Genomic DNA, 15,897 nt, shown 5'->3' with positions numbered 1-15,897 from the left:
CCCAGCAGATAATCTACTGTGCTACTGGTGAAATACAATTTATTTTATTTATTTAGATTTTTATACCACCCTTCCATACAGCTCTGGGCGGTTTACATAGAACATCATAGGTTAACTACATAGAACATTTAAATAAATATAACAGATTAAAAGGTATCCCCTGTGCAAGCACCGGGTCATGTCTGACCCTTGGGGTGACGCCCTCCAGCGTTTTCATGGCAGACTCAATACGGGGTGGTTTGCCAGTGCCTTCCCCAGTCATTACCGCTTACCCCCCAGCAAGCTGGGTACTCATTTGACCGACCTCGGAAGGATGGAAGGCTGAGTCAACCTTGAGCCGGCTCTGGAACTCCCAGCCTCATGGGCAAAGCTTTCAGACAGATGCCTTACCACTCTGCGCCACAAAAGGCTCTTATAACAGATAAAATATAAAATATAACAGATAAATATAAAATATAACAGATAAAAGTCATATATAATACATATGATCCAGAACATTATTTTAACTGGAACAATAATATTGACGAAACATTAACATTAACATTAACAAAACAAAACATGTTCAGAATATTATAACTTTATAACATTCAACTGTTAACTGCACAATTGTAAGTGCGACCTTTATTGAGTGTGTCGCCGGGTCAAGAGTCACCCTGTGCTGTGTGCTTTATTGCCAGAATCTTAAGTTTACAATGAGGGGGCCCTTAGGAGTGCTGAACAGAGAAGACCCCAAATCCAATTTGCTTCATCCTAGACCCCTTTTAGAAAGCAGATTGGGCTGGTCGCGAAAGGAAAGTGGAGGGCATCTTTCTTCCCCCCCCCCAGCAGCCTGGCCTCCAGGTTAGCTAGAAAAGGAGGCTCAGCATGCCATGATTGTGCTGCTGCAGATTTACCAAGGGAGGAGGAGGGACTAGGGTGTAAGCAAGGCTTTTGACTGATGTCCGTCTGCACTTACAAGTTTTCAGGGAGACGCAGACAACTGAACACACGTTCAGGTTGGTTCTTTTTGATTGCAAAGGTATAGCTGACCCCCATGCTGTTGATCAATGTCCTGCAGCTAGAAAGAGTCCTCCCTGCCTCTGTTTTCAAGCCTCTCACCCACACTGATTCCCACTCTACCCCATAGTAGAATCCTAGAGTTGGAAGGGGCCATGTAGGCCATCGAGTCCAACCCCCTGCTCAATGCAGGATCAGCCTCAAGCATCCAGGATAAGTCCTTGTCCAACCTTTGCTTGAAGACCTTCAGTGAGGGGGAGCTCCCCACCTCCTTAGGCAGCCCATTCCCCTGCTGAACTACTCTGTGAAAACATTTTTCCTGATATCCAGCCAGTACCTGTAGTTTAAGGCTGTTGCTGAAGGTTCTAACATCTGCTGCCGACAGGAACCTTTCCCTGCCCTCCACCGACAGCCTTTCAAATGCTTCCTGAGAGCCACCCTGTCCCCTCTCTACCTCCTCTTCTCCAGGCTGAACATCTCCAAATCCCTCAGCCTTTCCTCACAGGGCTTGGTCCCCAGGCCCCGGATCATCCTTGTCACTCTCCTCTGCCCCCTCTCCATTTTGTCCCCATCAGAATTCCATGTGTGGGTCATTTCTGAGGAAATTCTGAATGCCTCTCTTTCTCTGAATGCAGGTTGGAATGGAAGTGGCTCCTCAGCTGAAAGAAAGCCTGAACAAGAACTTCTTTGATTTTCTTCTCACCTTTAAGCAAGTAAGGGATACTCGGAAGGTAGTGAGCAAGGCCTCCGGGCCTTCAATAGGCTGAGCTTGTTTGCTGATACTGTAATAAGTTGTCAGGTAAGCTGGGCTATCCCAAGCCTGATCCAAGAACTTAGAGTCCTCTGATGCAGGGGTAGTCAACCTGTGGTCCTCCAGATGTCCATGGACTACAATTCCCATGAGCCCTGCCAGCGAATGCTGGCAGGGGCTCATGGGAATTGTAGTCCATGGACATCTGGAGGACCACAGGTTGACTACCGCTGCTCTAATACTTGTGATGATGTCACCTGCAACACCATAGGATTCTTGAAAGTGGTCCACACTTTCCTGCTGCTCCTGCTGCCCTGTGCTTCTGGACTGAGCAGGAAGAGGCAAAGTGTCTCCCTTCTTCCTCTCCCTGGAAAACCCTCCCTGCCCCGTGTGCAATTGGTGCTGTCAAAATGGTAGCTGAGGTGTTGGGAAGAAACGTCCAGGAGGCAGGGTGGCTCTGTTTCTCCTTGCAGCTGCTGCCGACCTCTGCCCCAATGCAGCTGCAGGTAGGTCATCAGTCTCCTCTGGCTCAGGTGCGGTCTTTCACCTGGCATGGATCAAGATCAGAGACTCTCCTGTAGGTGAAATGGTGATCTTGGATCCAAATCAAGGTTTTAAAAATCTAACCTTCATTGTATTAAGGTGCATTCGTACAGAACTTTGAATTCTACCCGGGGAGATGTTAGAAGTCGTCCTCCCCTCCCCCTGGGTAGATGACTTATTCATTTATGGAAGATATTTGTAGACCACTTTCCCGTCATCTGCCGAAAGTGGTCTCCAGGTATACCGTAAACGTTAAAACTAATAACAAAATGGTTGATGCAAACAGCACAATCACTGGTGAAATTGCAAATGTTCTTTCAATAACTAAGATACTAAGTAAAGTAGGAATTTTTCACGTTTATCTGCACAAAGGATCTCTTTGATCCGGTTCAGAGGAAATCTGCTTAACTGAGAAACGTAGTGAACATTTTAATTGTTGTTAATGGTTGATTGCTTGCAGCAGGTGTCCAGAATTTCCCTTGTGTTCAGTGTAGCGGGTTTTAACTTGGAATTTATCCTTCTATTACTTTTTGCAATGATTTATCTTTGTTTTCCACAGATCCACAGTGACACAGTTCAGAATCAACTGGTGGTGCAGTGTGTCGAATTCCCATTATACCTCACTCTTTATTCTCCCGCAATAGATTGGATTCTACAATGCATCTCTTATTGGGCTGCAGAGGTAACGAATGCTTTGGTTATAGACGAGTTTTAATGTTTAACTAGAACAATGATCTAAGGTGATACTTGAATTTGTCCATGGCTTTGTGCAACGCCTCAGGTCCTCTGAACCTTCCCAGTTGTTGGATCCCTCTCTAGAAGTGTGTTGTTTGGCAACTGTCTAGACACACTCCATTTAGGGGATTCTGGAGAAAATGCAAGACCATCTTTTTTGGTGGGCCTGGATGGCATTTAAGATTCAGCTGGTTCTTGTCAAGGGCAGACTAACAACTGGCTTCTGGATTAATAGAAAGCTTTATTGATGACATGATCAGACACGGTTTCAGAATATAAAAGTATATCATCAAGGTAAGCCAAGACCCCTTTATACAATAAATCATGCATAAGAAGAAGAGGAAGAAGAGTTGGTTCTTATATGCCGCTTTTCCCTACCCGAAGGAGGCTCAAGGCGGCTTACAGTTGCCTTCCCATTCCTCTCCCCACAGCAGACACCCTGTGGGGTGGGTGAGGCTGAGAGAGCGCTGATATCACTGCCCGGTCAGAACAGTTTTATCAGTGTCGTGGCGAGCCAAAGGTCACCCAGCTGGCTGCATGTGGGGGAGCGCAGAATTGAACCTGGCATGCCAGATTAGAAGTCCGCACTCCTAACCACTACACCAAACTGGCTATCATAATTTCATTGATTAAGTTCATGAATACACCGGGTGCACGAGCCAATCCAAACGGCATAAAAATGGACCCTGGCAAGGTGAAGGATTTGTTAGCCTGGGAACCCCCCAAGACTAGAAAAGTATGTGCAGGATTGCCCTGTTTGCTGTCTGGAGAGGTTGTGCAAGTTAGATCCTGAAGTTCTAGGTGCTTTGAAATAGATGGTTGGTTTTTCACATATATGCTATCCAGTTTGGGTTAATAAAAAGCAACCTTTCTCAACCTTTAGGATGCTTTGGGCTGATCGTGCATTGAGCAGGGGGTTGGACTAGATGGCCTGCATGACCCCTTCCAACTCTATGATTCTAACCCCTGAAATATACTTCAGGCTTCAAGAAACCCCAGAAATGAGACAATCATGCAGAACATGATAGGGAAGCAGAGCTGTGGACATGCCCACTTGGAGCCCCTCTCCATCTCCTGGCCATTTTGGAAAGGGGGGCAGGTCAACATGACCACCCAATAAATGTTTAATTAATTCCCATCCATTCAGGAACCTTATAGGACTGTCAAGAAACTCCATAGTTTCATGAATCCCTGGTTGAGAAAACCTGGTATAAAGTTTGTAAGGTCCCTCTGGCCACTGACAGGGGATTGGGATGGGTTAGGGTTGGTGATCTAGGCTGGGAAAGTCCTGGAGGTTTGGAGATGGAACCTGGGGAGTACAGGGACCTACTGGGGTACAGTGTCGTAGAGTCCCCCCTCCAAAGCATCCATTTCTCCAGGGGAACTGAGCTTTGTAGTCTGGAGATATCTGTAATTCTGGGGGCTCCCTAACTAGATTCCTAGTTAGTTTTGCATGCTGCCTTCCATTGGTGTTCAAGGTGGGACAGAGAGCTTGTAATTCATACAGTATCACGGAGTGGTATTAGCAAATATAATTTGAGTGCTGTGCTTAAATGTTGTGCTTTGTAGGTTTTGATCCGGGTGGTTTGGCGATCAAAGCTGCCTGCCATCTAATCGGCCACAAACCTACAGGAAGTGTGATCTTTTTTTCCTTTCTTTTTGAGATAGCTACTAAGGCTGCTTGTAATTTAAAAAAAAAATCAATACCTGTACTATGAAAATGAGAGGCACAAACGATTTTTAGAAAATGCTTTTTGAAGCTAAAAGGAGCTTTTTTTTTTTAAAAGGGGGCAGTGAGGGAGAGAATTTGCCATTCCAAAGCAGTTGGCCATTGGATGCCAGTTTGCATGGGAATGCAAGATAAGCGGCAGCTTGTTAATATTGTAAAGGCCATAAATGTTAATGGGAAATCTGCAGTTTCAAATGCATTTTTAAGAAAAATTCAAGTGGCTCGACTGCCCTAAATCTGCTCAAGGAGCCAGACACAGATATGTGCACCTTTCAGTTTCCTGGACACCAGTTTTAAAAATGCTTCCCCAGAAGAGTGATTTGCACTGAAATCCAGGGTGCCTCAGGAATAAAGGCACAGCAACGAACTCTCTTAGCCCAGACTTGGTGACCTAAACACCTTTTAAAATGGTTGCACAGTTTGGGGCTGTTTCTAGGCTCTGGGGTGGCCAAACTGTGGCTCTCCAGATGTTCAAGGGACCAAGCCCTATGAAGATAGGTTGAGGGACTTGGGAATGTTCAGCCTGGAGAAAAGGAGGTTGAGAGGGGACATGATAGCCCTCTTTAAGTCTTTGAAAGGTTGTCATTTGGAGGAGGGCAAGACTCTGTTTATGTTGGCTGCAGAGGAGAGGACACGCAGTAATGGGTTTAAACTTCAAGTACAACGATATAGGCTAGTTATCAGGAAAAAGATTTCCACAGTCAGAGTAGTTCAGCAGTGGAATAGGCTGCCTAAGGAGGTGGGGAGCTCCCCCTCACTGGCAGTCTTCAAGCAAAGGTTGGATACACACTTTTCTTGGATGCTTTAGGATGCTTAGGGCTGATCCTGCGTTGAGCAGGGGGTTGGACTAGATGGCCTGTAGGGCCCCTTCCAACTCTAGGATTCTATGATTCTATGATTCTTGCATGTTGCTGGCAGGGACTCATGGGAATTGTAGTCCATGCATATCTGGAGAGCCACATTTTCTACACCTCTGCTTTATGGTGTTTGAGGATGGCGCTTTGCTAACCTGCAGCTTCACCGTATTGTATAACCTGCTCTAGCAGAACAAGGGATTTCCTTAAGGTTTCACCCAGCAAGCTAAGCCATACTAAGCCTGTGTTAGTGTCCCGCAACTTGAGTAAAAGGGAATGAGAAGGTTGGCTTGGATCGAGACTGCAAGCCAGTGGCTGAGATCTAACAGATTTTTATGCATGGGGGGGCATTTTTGCTGACACCCACTTCCTGTTGCAGCCTCACCTGGCCCCTTACACTATTCTTGAAGGTCCCTGTTACCCCAGGAGCAGCATATCTGGGAGGGGGGGTGGCATTTGGAGCTACAGATCAAGGGAGGAGGTAGGAAGTCCTACTCCAGGGGCAAACGCTGGCAGGGGCTCATGGGAATTGTAGTCCATGGACATCTGGAGGGCCGCAGTTTGACTACCCCTGGCCTACTCCATCATCAGAAATTGCTGCTAGATCCAAGACAGCGCCGGTTCCTTTGAGCCAATCTCGAGATTTCCCTTGAGTTCGATGTTGTGGGTTTTGATCAACAGTCTTGCAGTTGCTGGTAGATTGAACACGTACATCATCCTTTTTGCTGATAAGCTCTCAGAACTCACTAATACACAAAAAGAATGTTTTGGAGACATTGGGAGACCGGTTATGATATTTTGAGCAAGCCAGCTGTATTTGTCCAATCGTCCCATTTTCTGTCCACGTCTCCCTCACTCAACCAATATCTTTTAGCCTTCTACAACTGTCCCCAAACTCCTCTTTGCCTCTGTAGTCGTCCAGAGCGGGGACTTTCAAGAACCATAAAGTAGTTCATTATTTTACAAAATAATCATTGCCTGGCAGCGATTGCTGAGACCCAGGTTCAAATCCTCATTCTGCCATGAAGCCAAACTGCAGGCCATTCTCTCTTGCCCCAGGTTTTATCCTTTTACCCGAACCCTTTGGAGGGAGGATAAGATAAAAATCAAATGCATAAAACGTCCTTTTTAAATATGAGAGTGTTTGACATCTAATTTATATCTGTAGGAATCAGCATCTGCATGGGGGGGGGGGGTGAGAGCATGTGCTGGTAGACTCCCAGTGCTGCTCCCCCCCCCCCAAAAAAAAGCCACATTGAGCATGAATTTCCAAGGAACGGTCTTAGCATCAGGACGTTACCATTCCCCACAAAATTCTCCTAGCCTGAAGGACGTATTAAGTTAATTGCCATGCAGATCCTTGACAACCAGAAATGAAAATGCATAATTGAAGGTTTCTAGAGCCCGTCTTGCTTTCTGGCATAAATCAAGGGAACTTGTTATCCCACTTTGGAATCTCACAATTCTGTTCTCTGCGCTGTTTTCTCACCTTGGCCATTCAAGTTACACATCCTTTTTATTTTTAAACGTGATCAGCATAACATTATGAACTCCTTTAAAAGTCAGAAGCAAAAACTTAATTTCTAACAAGACGCTAACACATGCCAGTGCAGACAGAGAGAGAAAGAGAGAGTGTGAGTGTGTGTGTGTGTGTTTGTGTGTCAATAAAATGCATCCCTGTGGAAATCTGTTATTTTTGGCTCTCTCAACCTTGCCTACCTCACAGGGTGTCAGTTGTGGGAAGTGGAAAGGGAAGGCAATTGTAAGCCACTTTAAGTCTCCTGGCAGAGAAAAGCAGCATATAAGAACCAACTCTCCTTCCTTCCTTCCTTCCTTCCTTCCTTCCTTCCTTCCTTCCTTCCTTCCTTCCTTCCTTCCTTCCTTCCTTCCTTCCTTCCTTCCTTCCTTCCTTCCTTCCTTCCTTCCTTCCTTCCTTCCTTCCTTCCTCCCTCCCTCCCTTCCTCCCTCCCTCCCTCCCTCCCTCCCTCCCTCCCTCCCTCCCTCCCTCCCTTCCTTCCTTCCTTCCTTCCTTCCTTCCTTCCTTCCTTCCAGTTCAGATAACCTGCTATACTGGTTTTGTTGATATAACACTATTCAGTTGTCAGTTTTTAAGAAGCCACCACCATGACAGGCAAGGATCATGGGTATTCAGTACTAGCTTTTGCCCGTGTTTGTTTTTTTAAGCATTTGTGTTGAGAACCGTCGGGCGTTTGGCCAGAAATCTCCACCTCCTGCTTCTGCAACAAAATACTGTTGTGGTTTTGTTTATTTGCTTATGGTTTAGTTGATGTATAGCCAATTTTTCTCATCAGGACTCCCAACAAGATCACCCAGCTCAAAAACAGTGCAATGAAAACAGTATAATGCATACTATGAATTAACTGCATTAGAGGATTGGAGAACATAACAAATGGCTTCACGAGCCACACTATAAACCGTGCATTGCAGCAGGATTACAAAAACTCGCAAACATAAAAATAACTGTATCCCACATGAAATGACGGCATACAAACAGTGTTGTAAAAATGGTGTCTTACATACAATAAATAGTGCAATCGAGCCGGAATAGAATGTTAGAAAACAATAAAGTGTACCATACACCATGTAGTAAAGGTTTTCTTGCGTTATAAAAAGCCCTCCTGAAGAATTCAGTTTTCCACATTTTTGGTGTAGTGGGTAAGAGCTGGGTTTGATTCCGCGCTCCCCCACATGCCCCCAGCTGGGTGACCTTAGGCTTCCTACAGCCCCGATAAAGCTTGTTCGGACCGAGCAGGAATCTCAGGGCTCTCTCAGCCTCACCCACCCCACAGGGTGTCTGTTGTGGGGAGAGGAAAGGGAAGGCGACTCTAAACCACTTTGAGACTCCTTCTGGTAGAGAAAAGTGGCATATAAGAACCAACTCTTCTTCTTCTTCAATAATCTCAGGGCTCTCACAGCCTCACCCACCCCACAGGGTGTCTGTTGTGGGGAGAGGAAAGGGAAGGCAAATGTAAGCCACTTTGAGACTCATTCGGGTAGAGAAAAGCGGAATATAAGAACAAATTCTTCTTCTTCCTTCTTTCTTCTTTCTTCTTTCTTCTTTCTTCTTTCTTCTTTCTTCTTTCTTCTTTCTTCTTTCTTCTTTCTTCTGAATCATCTTTCAACTCTTCCTCCTAAGAGCTCGGGAGGATTGTGCACAGTTCTCCTCCCTGCCATTTTATCGCTGCAGCAGCCCCAGGAGGGACATTGGGCTGAGAGTAACCGGTCAAGGTCTCTGAGTCGGCTTCTGGTTAAAGGACCTGTGCATGTGTGTGCTTGAATCCGGGCATTCCCTGTCCTCTGCTAACATGCTGGCTCGCAAGTGAAGCCCAATGAAGTCTGCTGCTCAGCCGTGAGGCAGTCGTCTTTCTCTCCCTCTGCTATCGGCTTCTGCCAGCAGTGAAGACTGTTTTGATTTGTTTGGCCTTCCCTCACTCAGTCTTGTTGGTCCTCCTCCCTGTAAAGCCAGTTGCCTAAAAACAGTGATAACCATCTTCAAGTATTTAAAAGGCTGCCATATGGAGGATGGAGCAGAGTTGTTCTCTCTTGCCCCAGAGGGACAGACCAGAACGAATGGGATGAAATTAATTCAAAAGAAATTTTGTCTAAACACCCGGAAGAAGTCCCTGACAGTCAGAGCGGTTCCTCAGTGGAACAGGCTTCCTCGGGAGGTGGTGGGTTCTCCATCTTTGGAGATTTTTAAGCAGAAGCTGACGGAGAGGCTGACTCTGTGAAGGCTCAAGGGGGTGGCAGGTCACAGTGGATGACCAAGAGGGTTGTGAGTGCCCTGCATAGTGCAGGGGGTTGGACTAGATGACCCATCTGGTAGCTACCAAAAGAAGGATGGGGCAGAAGCCATACTTGGTCAGAGGAAGAAGAGCTGGTGCTTATATTTCACTTTTCTCTACCCAAAGGAGTCTCAAAGCGGCTTACAGTCGCCTTCCCATTCCTCTCCCTACAACAGACACCCTGTGGGGTGGGTGAGGCTGAGAGAGCCCTGAGATTCCTGCTTGGTCAGAACAGCTTTTTCAGCACTGTGGTCAGCCCAAGGTCACCCAGCTGGCTGCAGGTGGAGGAGGAGCGGGGAATCAAACCCGGCTTGCCAGATTAGAAGTCCACACTCCTAACCACGACACCAAGCAGGACAAGCGAAGCCCTGGCGTGGCTGCCTTTGGTGGAGAACTGGCCTGCATGTGACATAAAAAAGGGTCCAGCAGGCCCCTGTTTGGTGCACCTGCTGGAGATTGCCTGCTGGGGAGGGGCTGCTTTCTTTTGTTTAGGTTGGGTGTCTCATTCGCATTCTCTTGATGTTTTCTCTCCTAGGCTCTGCTGACCGAGATGATGGAACGGTGCAAGAAGCTAGGCAACAAGTATGTACTGAGTTCACCGAGCTCTCGCTGGATGAAGGGGTTCCAGGCACAGTTGAGGGGTCCCAAAACAAAGAGGAGAAAATATCCTGACCCAAACAAAAGTCAAGAGCCTAAAAAGGTCAAAATAAGGGAAATGAACTTAAGCCTATACAGCAGGGGTAGTCAAACTGCAGCCCTCCAGATGTCCATGGACTACAATTCCCATGAGCCCCCTGCCAGCATTCGCTGGCAGGGGCTCCTGGGAATTGTAGTCCATGGACATCTGGAGGGCCGCAGTTTGACTACCCCTGCTATACAGGGTAGATCACAGTGTAGTCTACTACAGTGTAGATTAAAAACATAGTACTAATGTTTATTAATCCAGTCAAAAACTCAAGGATTTTAGCACAGCCTCTATAAAATCAATGTATCCCCATCCCTCCACGGACCATATATGTGTTTGGCATTACCGCTTTTATCAGTGGTCAGGCATCAAGTATATCCAGCACATATAAAATATAATAAATACAATTATTATTATTATAGCCACTTGGCTCCTTTACATAAAAAGATATACTCGGGACACTATAGTCAGTACTGTGGTCCAGAAGGCCAGAGAACACTATTTGAGGCCTCTAATATTTCAAAAAGAGCCTCTTGTGGTGCAGACTGGTAAAGCAGCAGACATGCAGTCTGAAGCTCCGCCCATGAGGCTGGGAGTTCAATCCCAGCAGCCGGCTCAAGGTTGACTCAGCCTTTCCTCCTTCCAAGGTCGGTAAAATGAGGACCCAGCTTGCTGGGGGGTAAACAGTAATGACTGGGGAAGGCACTGGCAAACCACCCCGTATTGAGTCTGCCATGAAAACGCTGGAGGGCGTCCCCCCAAGGGTCAAACATGACCTGGTGCTTGCACAGGGGATACCTCTACCTTTAATATTTCAAAAACAGGTCCTGGTCAAGGCAAGCACTTTTAGTGTCCAGAGCCAACCTTCATCTAGTTACGCTGCACAGCCTCAGACATTGAGCCATACCTTGCACTGAGTCAGTGTGGGGCCCACCAGTGTCAGTGTGGTCTACTCAGAAAGCCGGTCTTTCCCATCAGCTGCTGCCTCGTCCTTTTAACTGGAGATGCTGGGGATTGAACCTGGGGCCTCCTGCAGGCCAAGCAGAGGCTCTGCCCCTGAGCCACAACCCCAGCGATGGAGTCACCACTGTCTTGGCATGCGGCTTTCTGGAGATGTGGCACAATTTTTTTCAATATAAAAATGCAATCAATAAATGCAGGGAAGGCTTTGTGGCAGCATCAAACCCTTTCAGCTCCCTTTGGGTCATGTGGCATGGTGCCCTATCCCAGCAGGGTAAACTGCAGGTGCCAACCTGAGCCCAATGAGGCTGTGACTCTGTTCAGACGACACAAATAATGTTGATTTAATAAACAGCATTTTTGTGTGATTGTCCGTCCACTAACTTTGGCTGGGGTGATTATTTTATTGAATATTATATATTCATAGAAAAATACAGGCCATCTAGTCCAACCCCCTGATCAACGCAGGATCATAGAATCATAGAGTTGGAAGGGTCCATAGAGGCCATCTAGTCCAACCCCCTGCTCAACGCAGGATCAGCCCTAAGCATCCTAAAGCATCCAAGAAAAGTGTGTATCCAACCTTTGCTTGAAGACTGCCAGTGAGGGGGAGCTCACCACCTCCTTAGGCAGCCTATTCCACTGTTGAACTACGCTGACTGTGAAACATAACCACTACACCAAACTGAGAGCCAGTTTGGTGTAGTGGTTAGGAGTGCGGACTTCTAATCTGGCATGCTGGGTTCGATTCTGCGCTCCCCCACATGCAGCCAGCTGGGTGACCTTGGGTTCACCACGGCACTGATAAAACTGTTCTGACCGAGCAGCGATATCAGGGCTCTCTCAGCCTCACCCACCCCACAGGGTGTCTGTGGTGGGGAGAGGAAAGGGAAGGCGACTGGAAGCCGCTTTGAGACTCCTTCGGGTAGAGAAAAGCGGCATATAAGAACCAACTCTCCTTCTTCAGTTATATCAGGGCTCTCTCAGCCTCCCCTCCCTCACAGGGTGTCTGTTGTGGGGAGAGGAAAGGGAAGGCGACTGTAAGCCACTTTGAGCCTCCTTCGGGTAAAGAAAAGCGGCATATAAGAACCAACTCTTCTTCTTCTTCTTCTTCTTTTTAATATTAATTAAAACACCAGGCTTTTTTCTCCATCAGTGACAAAAAGCAGCTTTGATCATTCCCCTGTCCTCCCTTTTATCCTCACAACAGCCCTGCAAGGTAGATGAGGTTGTAACAGTATGACTGTAGCTTAAATATCAAACCAGGATCTGCATAGAGGGCTGGTTGTATTTAACCACAGTTTTTCTAAAGTATGGTTGTGCATGATGCACCGACATCCAGCCTTGGTTATTGGCACCACGCTTGAACACTCCTTGGCTGGTGAAACCAGCATCTAGCCAAATCCTGCTTCACAAAATAACTCCTATTTCCGTGATGTTTGAATCTGGACAAAAACAGCAGCCAACCTTTCTAATGATGATCGTGAGGATTCTTAGAATCATAGAATCATAGAGTTGGAAGGGGCCACACAGGCCATCTAGTCCAACCCCCTGCTCAACGCAGGATCATAGAATCATAGAATCCTAGAGTTGGAAGGGGCCACACCCCCTGCTTGCCAGTCTCCCCTTCCTCTGGCCTTCAGGGGGACTTCGAAGGTGGCCAGAAGCCCCTTGGGTTCATCGTCGTCTTGTGCCCCCCCCCCAGCCCTTTTGCAAAGCTGTTGTAGCAAAGTGAGTTTAGGAGCCTCGGGGGTCACCTTTAGTGCTACTATTGATAGAAAGGTGAGGAATTTTGCTATTAAAGACAAAAATGAAACTTGATTCTGGAGGGGTGATTTTGGTAATCTCGTACTGATCTGGATGCTGTTCTTTTCCAGTGCCCTGCTCTTGAATTCAGTCATGTCTGCCTTCAGAGCAGAGTTTGTTGCTGCAAGGTCTATGGATTTCATTGCCATGATTAAGGAGTGTGAGGAATCTGGGTTTCCCAAGGTAAGTGTTAGTCTCCCCCAACATGGTTTAGGGCAGGGCTAGTCAACCTGTCCCCCTTCAAGGATCGCTGCCTTGTTGTGGCAAGGGGGCTTGTGTAGTTCAGTGAAGCTATGAGCTATACCGTGCAGGGCCACCCAAGACGGACAGGTCATAGCTGAGAGCTCTGACAAAAGGTGATCCACTGGAGAAGGAAATGGCAAACCATTCCAGTATCTTTGCCATGAAAACTCTATGGACAGTTCCAATAGGCATAACGATATGACGCCGGAAGATGAGCCCCTCAGGTCGGAAGGTGTCCAATATGCTACTGGGGATGAGCAGACGGCTAGTACGAGTAGGTGCAAACTTAAATTAGGTGCAAACTTAAATGGACTCCGGGGAATAGTAGAGGACAGGAAGGCCTGGAGGATCATTGTCCATGGGGTCGCGATGGGTCGGACATGACTTCGCACCTAACAACAACAACAACAAGTCAACCTGTGGTCCTCCAGATGGCCATGGACTACAATTCCCATGAGCCCCTTCCCAACGAGATCAAGGCTGGATTGGAACTCAAACAGTTCCGTCGGAGCTCTCCCGTCAGGCTTTCAGCCGAGGCCAGTGACGGGGACCTCCCCACAACCTGGTCCTGTTGCCAGGTGACTCTGACACCCACCATGTCCCTAGCCTAAACTTCTGTTAGCTGTTATTTTTGGCTCTGATTTATTTCTTATGACTGTTTATGGTTTTTTGCTTTCAAAGGGTTGCAAATATTTCAATGTGGCCTCTCATTTCTGCTGTTCTGTACACCACCCTGAGACATCATAGTGAGGGGCAGTAAATAAATTGCATGAATAAATAAAATGAATAAAGCCCTTGGGCTTGGGCCTTTGAGTCAGCCAGCTGGGTCCTGGTGGAGGCAGACCTCTGAGGTCCAACCAGAGCATCACAAAGCAATTAGAGAAGACTCTTGTTGCAGTCTGGGTGTTAACATTCAGCAAGCAGCAAAAGGCAGGGGGTGGGGTGGGGTAGGGTTAAGAAACACTAGCGCGGGCAGTGGAGTAGTTTAAGAAATGCAGAAGTAGTAAATTTCAGAGTCAGAACAAACTTTTCTTTTATCCGAGATGGTTTGGATGGGATATGTGTGGGCGAGGGTCCTGCGTTACACCAGCAACAAAAAAAAGGATGCATCGTTCTCTGATCCATGAAATAATTAGGGCCATTCCGCACTCGTTCAAAATTGCACAATGGTTGCAAATTGAAATCGCTACTAATTTGCAGTTATGCACAACGTCGTTGACAATCTGCAACACTCCTGAAACCGATCCGCAAAAAGCGCTTCCTTGTAGGGCTTTCAGGGAAATCCCAAAAAGTGGATTCACCCTCCGGAAAGCGCTACATTCCTGCAACCAATCTGCAACACTAGCAGGAAAGTTCTGTGCGTTACCATTGTTGCGGCTTCTGCAAAGTCCCTCCCCCTGGCTCTCTCCTCTGATCTTCCGGCAAAGCGATCGCCATTTTTTTTCTCGGAGCGAGCGGAGATCAACGCACCGTCGAGCCTTCGTTTACCCAGCGAGGCTGCCCGGCTGCAGTCCCTCCCCAGAGCTGTTTTAAGTCACCAAGCACCAAGCACCACACAGCCCCATTTTCTGGTTTATTTTCCCTTTATTTTTCACTCTATTTTCGGCCGAATATCGCACCCGTGCGGGGGGGAGGTGTTATTTTTTTTTTTCACTCGGGGGGAGCATGGCAACGATGAAACGGCAGCTCAAACACCACCTGCTAGCTAGATGGGTCTCTCCGTTGCAACGAATCAACGTAGATTCGTTGCAACATGTTTTTTTTTTAAAACCTTCCTTAAAGGGAAAGGGGCTTTTCGGGAGCATGATAACGGCCACCCATTGGCTGCTCGTTTGATTGACGGTCAGGGGCGGGACAAAGCTCGGCAATATCGCTTCCTGGCTAGCGATTTTTGCCGAAACCGGAAACCTGTGGGAAACGATAGAAACGCAACTGGATTCCACTACAAAGCCAGGTATACATAACGGCGAATTCCACTATTTAAAATGGCGATTTTTTGTTCCACAAACAATTTGCTACATAGATCCTGGTGCGGAATGGCAGAGCAGACCCCATACTAATGCATGGTACTCTAATGTCTGAGAGAGTGATACGATGCTTGTTCTTTCTTTGTGTTCTTCTAGCGGACGAACGCTGTGTAATTCAGCCATTCAAGAGTTTTTGAGGGTTTTCCTTTGTACTACAGTATGATAACAACAGTGGGTTAGTTTTAGTTACCTGTAGCGTTTAGCTGAACGACAGTAACGAAATCGATGCCGTTTTAACGGGACTCTCTGGTATTTCCACAGCACCTTCTCTTTCGGTCTCTGGGGCGGAACCTGGCCCTGGCTGACCCCCCTGAAAGCGATCGACTTCAGATCTTAAACGAAGCCTGGAAGGTTATCACAAAGCTAAAGAATCCACAGGTGGGCCGTCGGTAGGATAAGACCTAAATGCAGCCCCCCCCAAGTCTTCTGCGCCGTGCAAGTTCTAAATATCCTCTCTTTGGGAATATTACCTCGCTTGCTTTGGCCAAGGGATTTGGTGTCCCTTTACACCGAGATTTTTAAATGCGCTGGCTAGAAAGCATACCCACTTAAGAGATCATTACGAATCTATCAGCATGCCACCAACAGGCCTTTGGGATCTAAATTCAGCATAACTCTTCTGGTCCCACACTGCTTACTGTATTATCGTAAAGGAAGGTGAGATATAGTTCGTTTGACCTTTGTTGACCTTCGGAAGTTTCTGTAAGGCCGATTTTTTCAGAGAGCTTTTAGCATTGGGCATTTTGATGAAGGTTCATATGC

General features: G+C 47.0%; 1 protein-coding gene across 1 annotated transcript in view; it reads left to right on the top strand.

Moving 5' to 3' along the window:
* Positions 1-15,897, top strand: part of VPS35L (VPS35 endosomal protein sorting factor like) — a 90,237-nt gene that overhangs the window by 27,182 nt on the left and 47,158 nt on the right. Inside the window, exons 13-17 of the mRNA XM_077316129.1 lie at positions 1,632-1,709; positions 2,850-2,972; positions 9,950-9,996; positions 12,937-13,048; positions 15,397-15,513. Coding sequence (XP_077172244.1) covers positions 1,632-1,709; positions 2,850-2,972; positions 9,950-9,996; positions 12,937-13,048; positions 15,397-15,513 — 477 coding nt within the window. The remainder of the gene's footprint in view (positions 1-1,631; positions 1,710-2,849; positions 2,973-9,949; positions 9,997-12,936; positions 13,049-15,396; positions 15,514-15,897) is intronic.

Source organism: Paroedura picta, chromosome 17 (assembly GCF_049243985.1).
Source record: "Paroedura picta isolate Pp20150507F chromosome 17, Ppicta_v3.0, whole genome shotgun sequence".
Lineage (NCBI taxonomy): Eukaryota > Metazoa > Chordata > Lepidosauria > Squamata > Gekkonidae > Paroedura > Paroedura picta.
Note: the sequence above shows the minus strand (reverse complement) of the source record. Positions and strands in the feature narration are given on the sequence as shown.